At 35.9% G+C, this 12,383-nt stretch overlaps 2 protein-coding genes across 2 annotated transcripts; both read right to left on the bottom strand.

Annotated features, from left to right (window-relative positions):
* Positions 1–2,305: 2,305 nt before the first annotated feature.
* Positions 2,306–2,972, bottom strand: LOC109612258 (gustatory receptor 23a-like; the record flags this gene model as incomplete). Its single annotated transcript, XM_020036167.2, has 2 exons — positions 2,306–2,714; positions 2,784–2,972. Coding segments are annotated over 2 exons (345 nt in total), but the record flags the coding sequence as incomplete, so codon positions are not given.
* A 154-nt stretch (positions 2,973–3,126) lies between these two features.
* LOC101891642 (putative gustatory receptor 39b) lies at positions 3,127–9,920 on the bottom strand. Its single transcript, XM_011293509.2, has 2 exons — positions 8,838–9,920; positions 3,127–3,165 (listed from the first exon to the last, which is right to left on the bottom strand). Exons 1-2 carry the CDS (start codon positions 9,894–9,896, stop codon positions 3,127–3,129), a joined length of 1,098 nt encoding a protein of 365 aa, XP_011291811.2. The 5' UTR covers positions 9,897–9,920.
* Positions 9,921–12,383: the final 2,463 nt, after the last annotated feature.

The following is a 12,383-nucleotide window of genomic DNA, read 5'->3' as shown; positions in this document are numbered from 1 at the left end:
TCCGCGTCAAAATGAATGTGCATTCCAGACACAGATTTGCCGTTTTCGATTTGGATTTGTTGTTTTCCAGAACCCTAAAACTGCTTTAAACCGGCGCGAAAAAGTGGAATTTGTTATAACTTGAACTTTTGTTCACGGAATTAGTTGATAAGGCGATGATTATTTTTGAAAATTTTTATTTATGCGAGATTTTTTTCTTTGCTTAAGTCGGTGTGTATTCGAATTTTGAAAACAGATGTAATTTTTTGTTTAATTTGAAATATTAAAATAAAAATTAGACTTGGCAATAATTGTTTTTAAAATGATAATAAAGATTTTTTTACAAAATACAGTGAAAGTCAAAAGTGAGCAAAGCTCCTCAACTGATTGAAGACTTATAAAAGATTCTCTGCCTCTTTCAGATTTAAATAAAAGGATTTTAGTCTATAGAAGAGCTTCATCCTCTATCTATAGGAGACCTTCAAAAGGTCTGTTGAATGTGGGAGACCTTTAGAAGGTCTGCTGTTTATAAGAGACTTATAGAAGGACTACAGACTATAGGAGACCTTCAGAAGAAACACTGACTATAGAATACCTTCAAAAGGTCTATTGATTATAGGAGACCAACAGAAGGTCTACTGACTATAGGACACCTTCAAAATGTCTACTGACTATAGGAGACCTTCAGAAGGTCTGCTAACTATAGGAGACCTTCAGAAAGTCTACTGACTAAAGGAGACCTTCAGAGGGTCTACTGTTTAAAGGCGACCTTTAAAAGGTCTATTGTCTAAATGAGACCTTCAAAAGGTCTACTGTCTAAATGAGACCTTCGGCAGATTTTCTGGCTATAGGAGATCTTCAGAAGGTTTACTTCAGAAGATTTTCTAACTATAGGAGAGCGTCAGAAGGTCTACTGACTATAGGAGAGCTTTAGAAAATTTGTTGACTATAGGAGACCTTCAGAAGATCTGCTGACTATAGGAGACCTTCAAAAGGTCTACTGACTATAGGAGACCTTCAGAAGTTTTATCGACTGTAGGAGGCATTCAGAAGGTCTACTGACTATATGAGATTTTCGGAAGGTTCACTGACTATAGGAAACCTTCGGAAGGTCTACTGACTATTGGACACCTTTAAAAGGTCTACTGACCATAAGAGACGATGAGAAGGTCTGCTGACTATAGGAGACCTTTGGAAGGTCTACTGACTACAGGAGACCTTCAGAAGGTCTTCTGGCTATAGGAGACCTTCATAGGGTCTACTGTCTAAACGAGACCTTTAAAAGGACTTCTGTCTAAGTGAGACCTTAATAAGGTCTACTGTCTAAAGGAGACCTTCAGAAGGTTTATTGTCTACAGGAAAAGTTCTATTGACTATAGGGGAGAAGATCTACTGATTATAGGAGCCCTTCAGAAGGTCTATTGACTGTAGAAGACATGCAGAAAGTCTACTGACTTTAGGATGATTTGGATGGTCTGCTGTCTACAGCAGAAGCAGAAGGTCTACTGAATGTAGGGGATTTTCACAGGATCTACGGTCTATAGAAGCCGGTTCGAAAGCCTTCGTTCTACAACAGACCTTTACAAGTTCTTCAGGGTCCTTCGGTCTATCGAAGACCTTCAATAGGTCGTCGGAGTAGAAAAGACCTTCAGAAGCTCTTTTATCTTTTGAAGACCTATACAAGGTTTTGGTCAATAGAAGACCTTCCAAGGACCTTCCGTCTATGGAAGACCTGCAAAAAGGTTCTTCTTTAATATAAAGAGGGTCCCATCTTTAATAGAACTCAAAAGTCTTCGGTCTATAAAATTCCTTTAAAATGGCTTTGGTGTAATGAAGATGTTTACTAACTTTTGTCCTCCACTGTGGGGAACATCCACAGAAAATCCTTAATTATTGTTTATACTCACATTTGACTCCCGCTATATAGATCTTCTTTTGAAGGTCTTCTATAGACTCAAGATCTTCGGAAGCTCTTGCATCTCTGGAAGACCTTTAAAAGGTTACGGTCTATTAAACACTTTCCGTTTATGGAAGACCTGCAAAAAGCTTTTTTTCTATAGAAAATCTTCAAAGGGTCTCCGGTTTTTAGAAGACCTTCACGAGAACGAGGTATTCAATGTACAGAAGAACATAAAAGTATTCGGTCTATAAATGTCTTTTAAAAGGTTTTCGGTCTATAAAATTCCTTCAAAAGTCTTCAGTCTTTTTAAGACCATCTTCTCAATTAATTTTAACCACTTTTGTCCTCTACTATACATAGAACTCTTAAAATTATCCTCTATACCCACTTTTGACTCTCACTGTATATAAAAATAATATGAGCAAATTGATATTTCTTTTTTATTCCAGATTCAACCAAAATCTGCCTAATTTTCGTCCATTGTATCCAAGAGCCCCAAAAATGCCACAAGTACTAACATCTGAACCAAAACAACACTAATCTCTGTTATCTCTACAATAATATTTTCGAAAAAAAAACATCAAAACATGTTTGCCTCGCATGATCATAACATACGATTTTGAAAATCTTCGGACCACCAGCAAAGAGATAATGGTGTACTTCCAAATTGTTTTTTTTACTAATACACATAGGTTCGATTGAAATTTGTAGAATTTGAAAACAACAAATCTTTCGTACAATTCGTTGTCATATTGAGATTTCCATTGGTTAGATTTGGGGAGTTCTGACGAAATTGCAGGAGTATGACAATGTAGGTAACAATGTTGGCAGCAATCTGTAAAGGAAAGTTTTGTTAATTTTTTCAAATTATTTTTTTAAAATTGTTATTTTTCATTCCACTTACCGCCATTACAAATTTCAAATTGAGCGTGAAATAGTCATTGGCACTGATCCGTATCGGATTGTGCAGAATTTGCATAATGAATCCTTGCAGCAATGAATTATATTCCACGGCATGGGGATTGAAGGAGGTTCTCAGGAGGCTTTTTAGGGAAATTAAAATTGAATTGCACTGAAAAAATAATTGATATGATTTTTGTTATAAAAATTTTTTTTTGTTCTCCACTCTCAGATTTTTTTTATTTTGAAGGTTTTATAAAGGCCCTAAAAAAGTTTTACCCCTAGAACCCAAAATTCTTCACAATTCCATCCCTATCTTCTGGGTTTTTGATACAAAAAACCATGTACTATAGAGTCAACTTGGAATTTTCCACAACCCAAACTGGCTAGTGGAAAGTGAAATTATAATAAAATTTGCAGCGAATTCAGAAAAAAATGGAAAATTACTTCTTTATGGTAAATACAGGATGAGATAAAACAAACCGCAACAAAGTCAAATGCCATAATTTTTAAATATTTTTAATTTTATTGAATTAAAGCAAAAATGTCGAAAAAAAGCATAAAATTTTAGAATAAGTTTAGATTTGTTCGAATTGGTCACCTTTAGCACGAATTATGGCCTTCAAACGGGCAATGAAACCGTCACACGCTGCCCGAATTTTGCTCTTCGCTATTTTGGCCCATTGCCGGCGTAGCGCTTGCTTGAGGTGATCGACACTTTGGTATTTATACCCTACATCACATAGTGGTAAGGGTATTATGTCTTTGTGCATTTGTTTGTAACATGGAGAAGGAAACGAGATAGACCCATAGTTACTTTTGAGAACCTTCATAGAATCACTTTCTGAGTTGATTTATGCATGTCAGTCCGTCTGTCCGTCCGTCCGTCCGTCTGTCCATGTATTCTTGTGAACAAAATGCAGGTCGCATTTATTATCCGATTGAGATGAAATTTTCCAAGCAACATTTTTTTGGCCCAAGGACGAACCCTATTGAAATTGGTGAGAATCGGATCAAATTTAGATATAGCTCACATATATATCTTCATCCGATTTCGGGTTAAATGTGCACCAAATGTCCACTATCAGTCCAAATTACCTGAATTTCGGCACACCTAACCGAGTTCGGCCTAGAAGCAAGTATATCAAATTTGGAGAAAATCGATTCAGATATAGTTATAGCTCCCATATATATCTTTCATACGATTTGATCTTTAAGTCCCTCATATTCCTACTATGCACTCCACAACCGTGATATTTGGTACCAGGTATTAGATGGAGCACAGAAATAGCTGTTTTAAATTTTATCGAAATCGGTTCAGATTTGGATATAACTTCCATATATATCTTCATTCGATTTCGGGTTAATTGACCACCAAATGGCCAATATCAGCCCAAATGGCCCAAATTTTGGCACATGTGACCGAGATTAGCCTTAAAGCAAATACAACAAATTTGGAGAAAATCGGTTCAGAAACAGCTATAGCTCCCTTGTATATGTTTTATCCGATTTGGTGTTTAAGCCTTTCACATTCGTAATATGCACTCCACAAGAATGATATTTGGTACCAGATAAAAGATACAGCCCAGAAATAGCTGTTTGTAATTTTATCGAAATCGGTTCAGATTTGGATATAGCTCCCATATATATCTTCATCCGATTTCGGGTTAATTGTGCACCAAATGGCCGATATAAGTCCAAATGAACTGAATTTTAGTACATCGGACCAAATTCAGCCTAGAAGCAAGTATATTAAATTTAGTGAAAATCGGTTCAGATATAGATATAACAACCATATATATGTTTCATCCGATTTAGTGTTTTAGTCCCTTACATTCGTGATATTCACTCCACAACCGTGATATTCGGTACCAGGTATTAGATGGAGCACAGGAATAGCTGTTTTAAATTTTACCGAAATCGGTTCAGATTTGGATATAGCTCCCATATATATCTTCATCCGATTTCGGGTGATTGACCACCAAATGGCCGTAATAGCATCAATTTTGGCAAATCCTACCGAAACCAGCTTCAAAGACCTAAAATGGTAAAGACTAGACAAAATGCATTTTGAGCAAATGGTTTGTGTCTATAATACATAGAGTAACAGCTCATGGCACAGACATGTTAATATGAAAACCACAGTTACAGAAACGAATAACAAATAAAATTTTGAAAAATCCAAAATTTTGGTTTCGAAATTTTATTCTATAGACCTTTCCAAAAATTTGCATATTCCTTTAGCGGTTTAAATCTGTTAACATTGGTAACTATGTTGTTATGATATCGTAACAACAGAGGTATTTTCACAGGGTTGCCATGTTTTGACTCTGTCTTGTCCTATCTTTACACTTCTATGTCTTTGCCAGCTTAGAAGCACGTACACCAATTTTAGTAAAAATCGGTTCAGATATAGCTATAGCTCCCATATATATCTTCATCCGATTTCGTGTTAATTGTGCATCAAATGGCCAATATCAGCCCAAATGGCATGAATTTTCGTACATAAGACCGAATTCAGTCTAGAAGCTAATACGTCAAATTTGGAGAAACACGGTTCAGAGATAGCTATAGTTCGTAAAATGCACGATAGAATTAGATAGATTTTGATTTTGTACCAAATATCTCATAGAGCTCTGAAATGTCCTGTATAAACCTTTTTACGAGAGCTCTACTTAATATGCATAGTGGTGTAGGGTATCATATAGTCGGCCCCGCCCGACTTTTGAGCTTTCCTTACTGGTGTTTAGTTCCATCCTTGCTTTCTAGAATACTCCAGACACAATAGTCCAACGGATTGGTATCCGGAGATGTTGGTGGCCATTGTGCGCTGGAAATGAAGCGAGGAACCTCATTTTGTAAACATTTTTGGGTGGTGGGTGCTGAGTTCGATGGTGCTAAGTCCTGTTGGAACTTCCAAGGTCTGCGGTCAAAATGTTTGGTTCCCAAGACTTTAATACACCCTCCAGAATATTTTCTCGATAATATTCGGCATTTATTCTGATGCCACGGACGTTTAATACGAGCGGAAAGCGACCATCGGCTGTTATGGCGGCCCACACCATCACCATGGCCAACCGAGGGTGCACATTTTCAGCTGACCTCTTTGGCAAGTAAACACGTTCATTTTGTTTGTTTACAAACTGCTGGACAACGAATGTTTCCTCGTCGGATAAAACCAAATTCGGCTGTTCACCACTTTCGGCCAAGCGAAACAACTCTTTAGCACTTTTGAGTCTATTTTCTTTCTTTTTCAATATTTGCCGAATGGAATATTGCGATATGTTCAGCTCACGAGCCATTTTTGGGCCACTGCTACGCGGGTTTCGATCAAGTCGCTTCTTTACTTTTCGAACCATTTCTGCTGATGTTGCTGTTTTCTTCCGTCCATTTCCTTGACGTAGGGCTACGCTAGCAGTATCACGGTAACGAGCGCTGATACGAGACACAAAATTTATTTATTCATATTTAAATGCTGGAGTGTTCTAATTTCCAGCCGAATATAAAAAAACACACTATCACGCTTGAATTCCATCACGAATAATTTTTTTTCTGGAAAATTCTCACCACACACTCCTACAGCTAACCCAATTCCAAAGTTAAGCATTCCTTATTGGTTTGCCTAAATACAATTTGTACAAAATTTAGTGCCATATTGTTCAGATAAGTACGAATTTTCAAAGCTTCCTATATAACCCAATCCTACAGTCCAACAGCAATCTTAATTCCAAATTTTAAGATTCCAGCTCTATCGGTTCATATAAAATCCAATTTGTAGCAAATGTAGTATATATAGTATATATATAGTGCAGATAAGTACGAATTTCCGAAACTTTCTACATAACCCAATCCTACACTCCAACAGTAATCTTAAATCCAAATTTCAAGATTCCAGCTCTATTGGTTCTCCTAAATCCAAATTGTACCTTAAGTACAATTTTTTCACAAATACCTACGTCATACAGTCCAAGAGAAATCTTATCATCAAATTTCAGGATTCCAACTCTATAGGTTCTCCCAAAATTTAAATTGTATCAAATTTGGTACCATTTAGTACAGATTAGTACGAATTTCCAAAATTACCTACATTCCTCAGTCCGACAATGTAATAGCCATCTTATTTCTAAATTTCAGAATTCCACCTCTATGGGTTTTTCCAAAACAAAAATTTAGCAAATTTAGTACAATTTAGTACTTTTCTCTGCACAAAAGTACAAATTCCGAAAACTTCCTCCATATCCCAATTGCAACATTCCGCCAGTAATGTTAATTTCAAATTTCAGGATTCCAGCTCCATCCGTTCCTCCCAAATTCAAATTGTACTAAATTTAGTACCGTTTAGTACTTTTGGAATGATAAATGTGTATACACTTCCAAGACTACCCTATTACATCAACTGGACCCCTCAACCTTTATTCCCATTCCAAGTTTTATGTTTTTATCTCTAACCGTTCACGTGGTACGAAATATTACCAAATGTAGTATACATTGGAACTTTTCGTACACTTATAGTGCAAATTTCCAACAACCCTTTGGAACATTTATCATACAATCCATCAGAGACTCTCATTCTAAATTTAAGAGTTCTAGCTATACTGTCTCCTCAAATACAAATGGTACCATATTTATACCTTTTAATACATTCCCTACCGTTTTAGTGTGAATTTCTAAAAACCCAGCCTTCGGACCAAGACTAACCCTTAACCAAAATTTCAAGATTCTAACTTGAGGAGTTTCGTCTGGGCGTTGATGAAATGTTTAAAAATTTGACGAGAGCCAAAAATGCTAAATATAAATGTGAAACAAGTAAAAAAACTGTAAGTTCGGCCGGGCTGAATTTTGAATACCCTCCACCATTTGGAACGAATTTTTGTTAAACTTAAAAAAATAATGTAGCTAAAATCATCAAAATACCGAATATCGGGAGGTACCGTTATATGGGGGCTATACGAAGACGTGGACCTGCGCAGTCTTAGGCTGTAGTATCCATTAAGAACTTCAAATACCAAATTTGAAAGAATTCCGGTGAATAATGTCACTAAAATCAATAAAGTACCGAATATCGGGAGGTACCGTTATATGGGGGCTATACGAAGACATGGACCTGCATAGACAATCAGCTGTCATAGACTGTAGCATCCATTACGAATATCAAATACCAAATTTGAAAGAATTCCGTTGAATAATGTCACTTAAATCAGCAAAGTACGGAATATCGGGAAGTTCCGTTATATGGGGGCTATACGAAGACATGGACCTGCATAGACAATCAGCTGTCATAGACTGTAGCATCCATTACGAACATCAAATACCAAATTTGAAAGAATTCCGTTGAATAATGTCACTAAAATCATTAAAGTACCGATAATTGAGAGGTTCAATTATATGGGGCTATACCAAAATGCGGACCTGCACAGACAATTTTCTGACTTAGGCTGTATTATCCATTACGAACCTCAAATCCCAACATTAAAAATAATTCCGGTGAATAATGTCTCTAAAATCATCAAAATATCGAATATCGGGAGGTACCGTCATATGGGGGCTATACGAAGACATGGAGCTGCACAGACAATTTTCTGACTTAAGCTGTAGTATCCATTACGAACTTCATATACCAAATTTGAAACAATTCCGATGATTATTGTCGCAAAAATCATTAAAATACCGAATATCGGTAGGTACCGTTATATGGGGGCTATACCAAAACGTGGACCTACATGGCCCATTTTCAATACCAAAAGTCCTGCAGCCATAATATACATTTGAGTAAAATTTTATCAATCTACTGCATTTCGTTCGGAAGCTAGAGTGATTTCCACAGACGAATAGAGGGACAGACTAAATCGACATAGAATTTTATGCTGATCAAGAAAATATATACTTTTTGGGGCCTAAAATATATATTTCGAGGTATTACAAACGGAATGACAAACTTAATATACCCTCCATACTATGGTGGAGGTTATAAGAGAAGATTCACTTTATATATGTATATTCATAGAATGATGTGCAAACTAACCTCAAATATTTTCAGAAAATTAAACCATATTCTTACCTCTTTCTCACACTGGTCTCCCGTGGCGCAGAGTACAACAAAAATGGTCGTGAGCGGTAGAAGTGTTGCTCCGGTGATGACAATAAAATAACTCTCATAATAACCCATTGTGGTCAGCAGCGACCAATAGACGTGGATTATTATATCCAATACAATGACAGTTAAGATGCCTACCAACGACACCCCAAATATTCGATTATAGATTGAATGCAAAATGTAAATCTCATCATAGATCAATTTGAAATTCTCCAAATACTCGTAGGATTCCAAATGTTCGTAATTCACATCGAGGCAATGATAATTTTGGGAATTTTTACATGAAATCAAGGCCTGCAGTTTGCGATTCATCAACTCCAGATAAAAACAGATGTAATCTAGGGCCACCAGCATTTGTAGGCAACGGGTCCGTATGATCAAGACCGCCAATATGGCATGCCAAAAATAGCCATAATAATGGACGAAAAATATCACCAACATGACGAGCAATAAACTGCCATAGACCACGGCAATGAAAAGAAAATATTTACGCCTCTGGCGTTGACGTAACGTCACCGAGCAGAGTTGGGTCTGTAACAGCCGTTGCATTAGACTCTGTATCCTGTGGATATTTTCAATGAATCTATAATGTTCGCCATATGACAGTGCCGTCTCTATGAGTACAACAAATATCACTGTCATTTGTATTACAAAAACAATGACGCTAACCAAATCCGATATTACTGTCTTGTCTTCAAAGGGCATAACGACCACACCGTACAAGGTTAGCAACAGATTGAGAATAATTAACGCCCCCGTGTAAATTTGTTGCCAACGCAAATGGTGATTGGGGCCACCGCGAAGTACATCATCATTATCATCATGATGATGATGAACGAAATAATGCTGCTTGTTGTGATAATTGACATTATGCGGATAAGTATGAGAGAGGTGCTGGCACTGACTTCGGCACTGACACTGCCGCCGCCTTCTTCGTTGCTGATTTTGCCTCCTTCTCGTGTATGGCGCTAGGCCAAAGATGACAAAGAATTTTAAAAAATTCAAATGTAATTCGTTAACCATGATTACTTTTGCAACAAATTGTTGGTTCGGTACTGAGGGCAAATAAATTGGATTTTATATTTTTGTATTTGCTGTGAGATCCTTGTGTTTGTGTTTTGTTTTCATTTTGCGCTCGAATATTAGATGGGTAATTTATGTGAAATATTCACATGCCAGTGTTAATTTATTGGCGACAATTTATTTTATATTGGAATACACTCGAAGAAATTCTACCAAAAAAGGAATTGATTAAGACTCTTATTACACCATTTAACAACACTGTACGTTTGATAGGCCCCAAAATTATGTAACACCTCGAAATATTGGTGCCCCACATTGGAATGTATATATGGGTCTTCCTATCTCGCCAAGCTGATTTGATCTAGCTATGTATGTCCGTCTGTCCTTGTTTATTTGTAATCATGCTGATAGCCAAGATATGGGATATATAGCAAAATAGGTGTAATATATAAGTACAAGAAAAAGTTGTAATACCTATAAATAAAGAACCGCCGGATTTTCACGATTCTTATCAATTCGGAATGGTTTCTTGTCAAAAAAGGATAAAACCTAAGAAAATCGCGTAAAAATATGCCAATAAAAAAGAGAATATTTTTTGTTACATTTTTATACCCTCCACCATTCTATGGAGGTTATAATAGCTTTGTCATCCCGTTTGTAATTCCTCGAAATATTCATAATAGACCCTACCCATTATATATATTCTGGATCAGCGTAAAATTCTAAGATGATCTAGCGATGTTTGTCTGTTTGTCTATCCGTCTGTCTGTTGTAATCACGCTATCTTTCGAACGAATTGAGATAGAAAGCTACAATTTTGCATGCATGCATACTTTACCAGTAGGCAAGTTCGTAAATGGGCCATGTCCGTCCACGTTTTCGTATAGCCCCCATATAACGGTACCTTCCGATATTCGGTATATTTATATATTATATTTCAATTTTCATATTTAAAATTTGTAATGGGTACTTCAGCCTATGACAACAATGTTTGTATGTCCACGTCTTCGTATAGCCCCCATTTAACGGTAACGGTCGGTATTTTGATGATTTTAGCAATATTATTCACCGAAATCATTTCAAATTTCATATTTAAAGTTCGTAATGGGTACTACAACCCATGGTACAATGAAGAGAAGGTAGGTCAACTTTGAAAAAATTGCAAGTATAGAGGTCTACCTGTTTGGCTTGTAATGTCAGAATTGCTACCAAAACAATAAAAAATCAAACAACTTGTTGCATTTATTTTGAATAAATAATTTCAAACCGCGAAAAATGAATGAAAGGTCAAAATTTCTTTTCAAAATCATGTTCTATATATCTCTTATGGTTTATTTCGCGACAAAAACTGTAGATTTTGTCGAGGTATACGTTGCAATAAGCATTTTGAAAACACCCAAATTTGAATATTTCCTGAACAATTTTTTTATTATTGAAAAAATACACACACATAAACATATGAAGTTGACATATTAAGCCAGAAAAATAAAAAAAATTGAAATCATATGGTTGTTCTGCCCTACATTGAATTCATTGTACCATGCTACAACCCATGGTACAATGAAGAGAAGGTAGGTCAACTTTGAAAAAATTGCAAGTATAGAGGTCTACCTGTTTGGCTTGTAATGTCAGAAATAGTATCAAAACAATAACAAAATCAAACAACTTGTTGCATTTATTTTGAATAAATAATTGAAAACCGCGAAAACTGAATGAAAGGTCAACACTTCTTTTCAAAACCAGGTTCTATATATCTCTAAAGGATTATTTCGCTACAAAAACTCTAGATTTTGTCGATGCATACGATGAAATAAACATTTTGAAAACATCCGAATTTGAATGTTTTCTGAACAATTTTTCCGTTATTGAAAATAAAACACATACATAAACAAATAAAGATGACATATTAAGCCAAGAAAATAAAAAAATTGAAATCATATGGTATCAAAGCCCTACCTTGATATTATTGTACCATGCTACAACCTATGGTCAGTGGTCAGCATGATGTACCGAAAAAAATAAAATTTTAAGATGGACCAAAACTTTCCTGTGAAATTGTTTTCAATACCTAACAACACGACCGAGTGCGTGAAAAATATTGGGCGATTGCCACCGGTCAAAAAGTTAGGGGTAAAATCTTGGCAGGGCTCTATGACATCATTTCGAAAACGAAATCTTTCGAAATGGATGCGGACATTAGGTCGCTTGCAAAATATTGTAGAATTGTAGGATATCACATTTATATGTATTGAACATTTTATAACACATATTGTGCATTTTTTGGAGGTATAATTGAATAACAGAGCTTGTTTTCTTTGCAATACTTTTCAGATTTATAGTTTCTCTACATTTGTTACACTATGCATAAAATCTTTATATCATAGAAATATGATATAATCAAAACCAGTAAAGAAAGTCTTAAAGTCGGGCGGGGCCGACTTTATGATACCCTACATCACTTTGCTAATTTAGTAGAGCTCCACCTAA

This window comes from Musca domestica, unplaced genomic scaffold (assembly GCF_030504385.1).
Source record: "Musca domestica strain aabys unplaced genomic scaffold, Musca_domestica.polishedcontigs.V.1.1 7, whole genome shotgun sequence".
Lineage (NCBI taxonomy): Eukaryota > Metazoa > Arthropoda > Insecta > Diptera > Muscidae > Musca > Musca domestica.
Note: the sequence above shows the minus strand (reverse complement) of the source record. Positions and strands in the feature narration are given on the sequence as shown.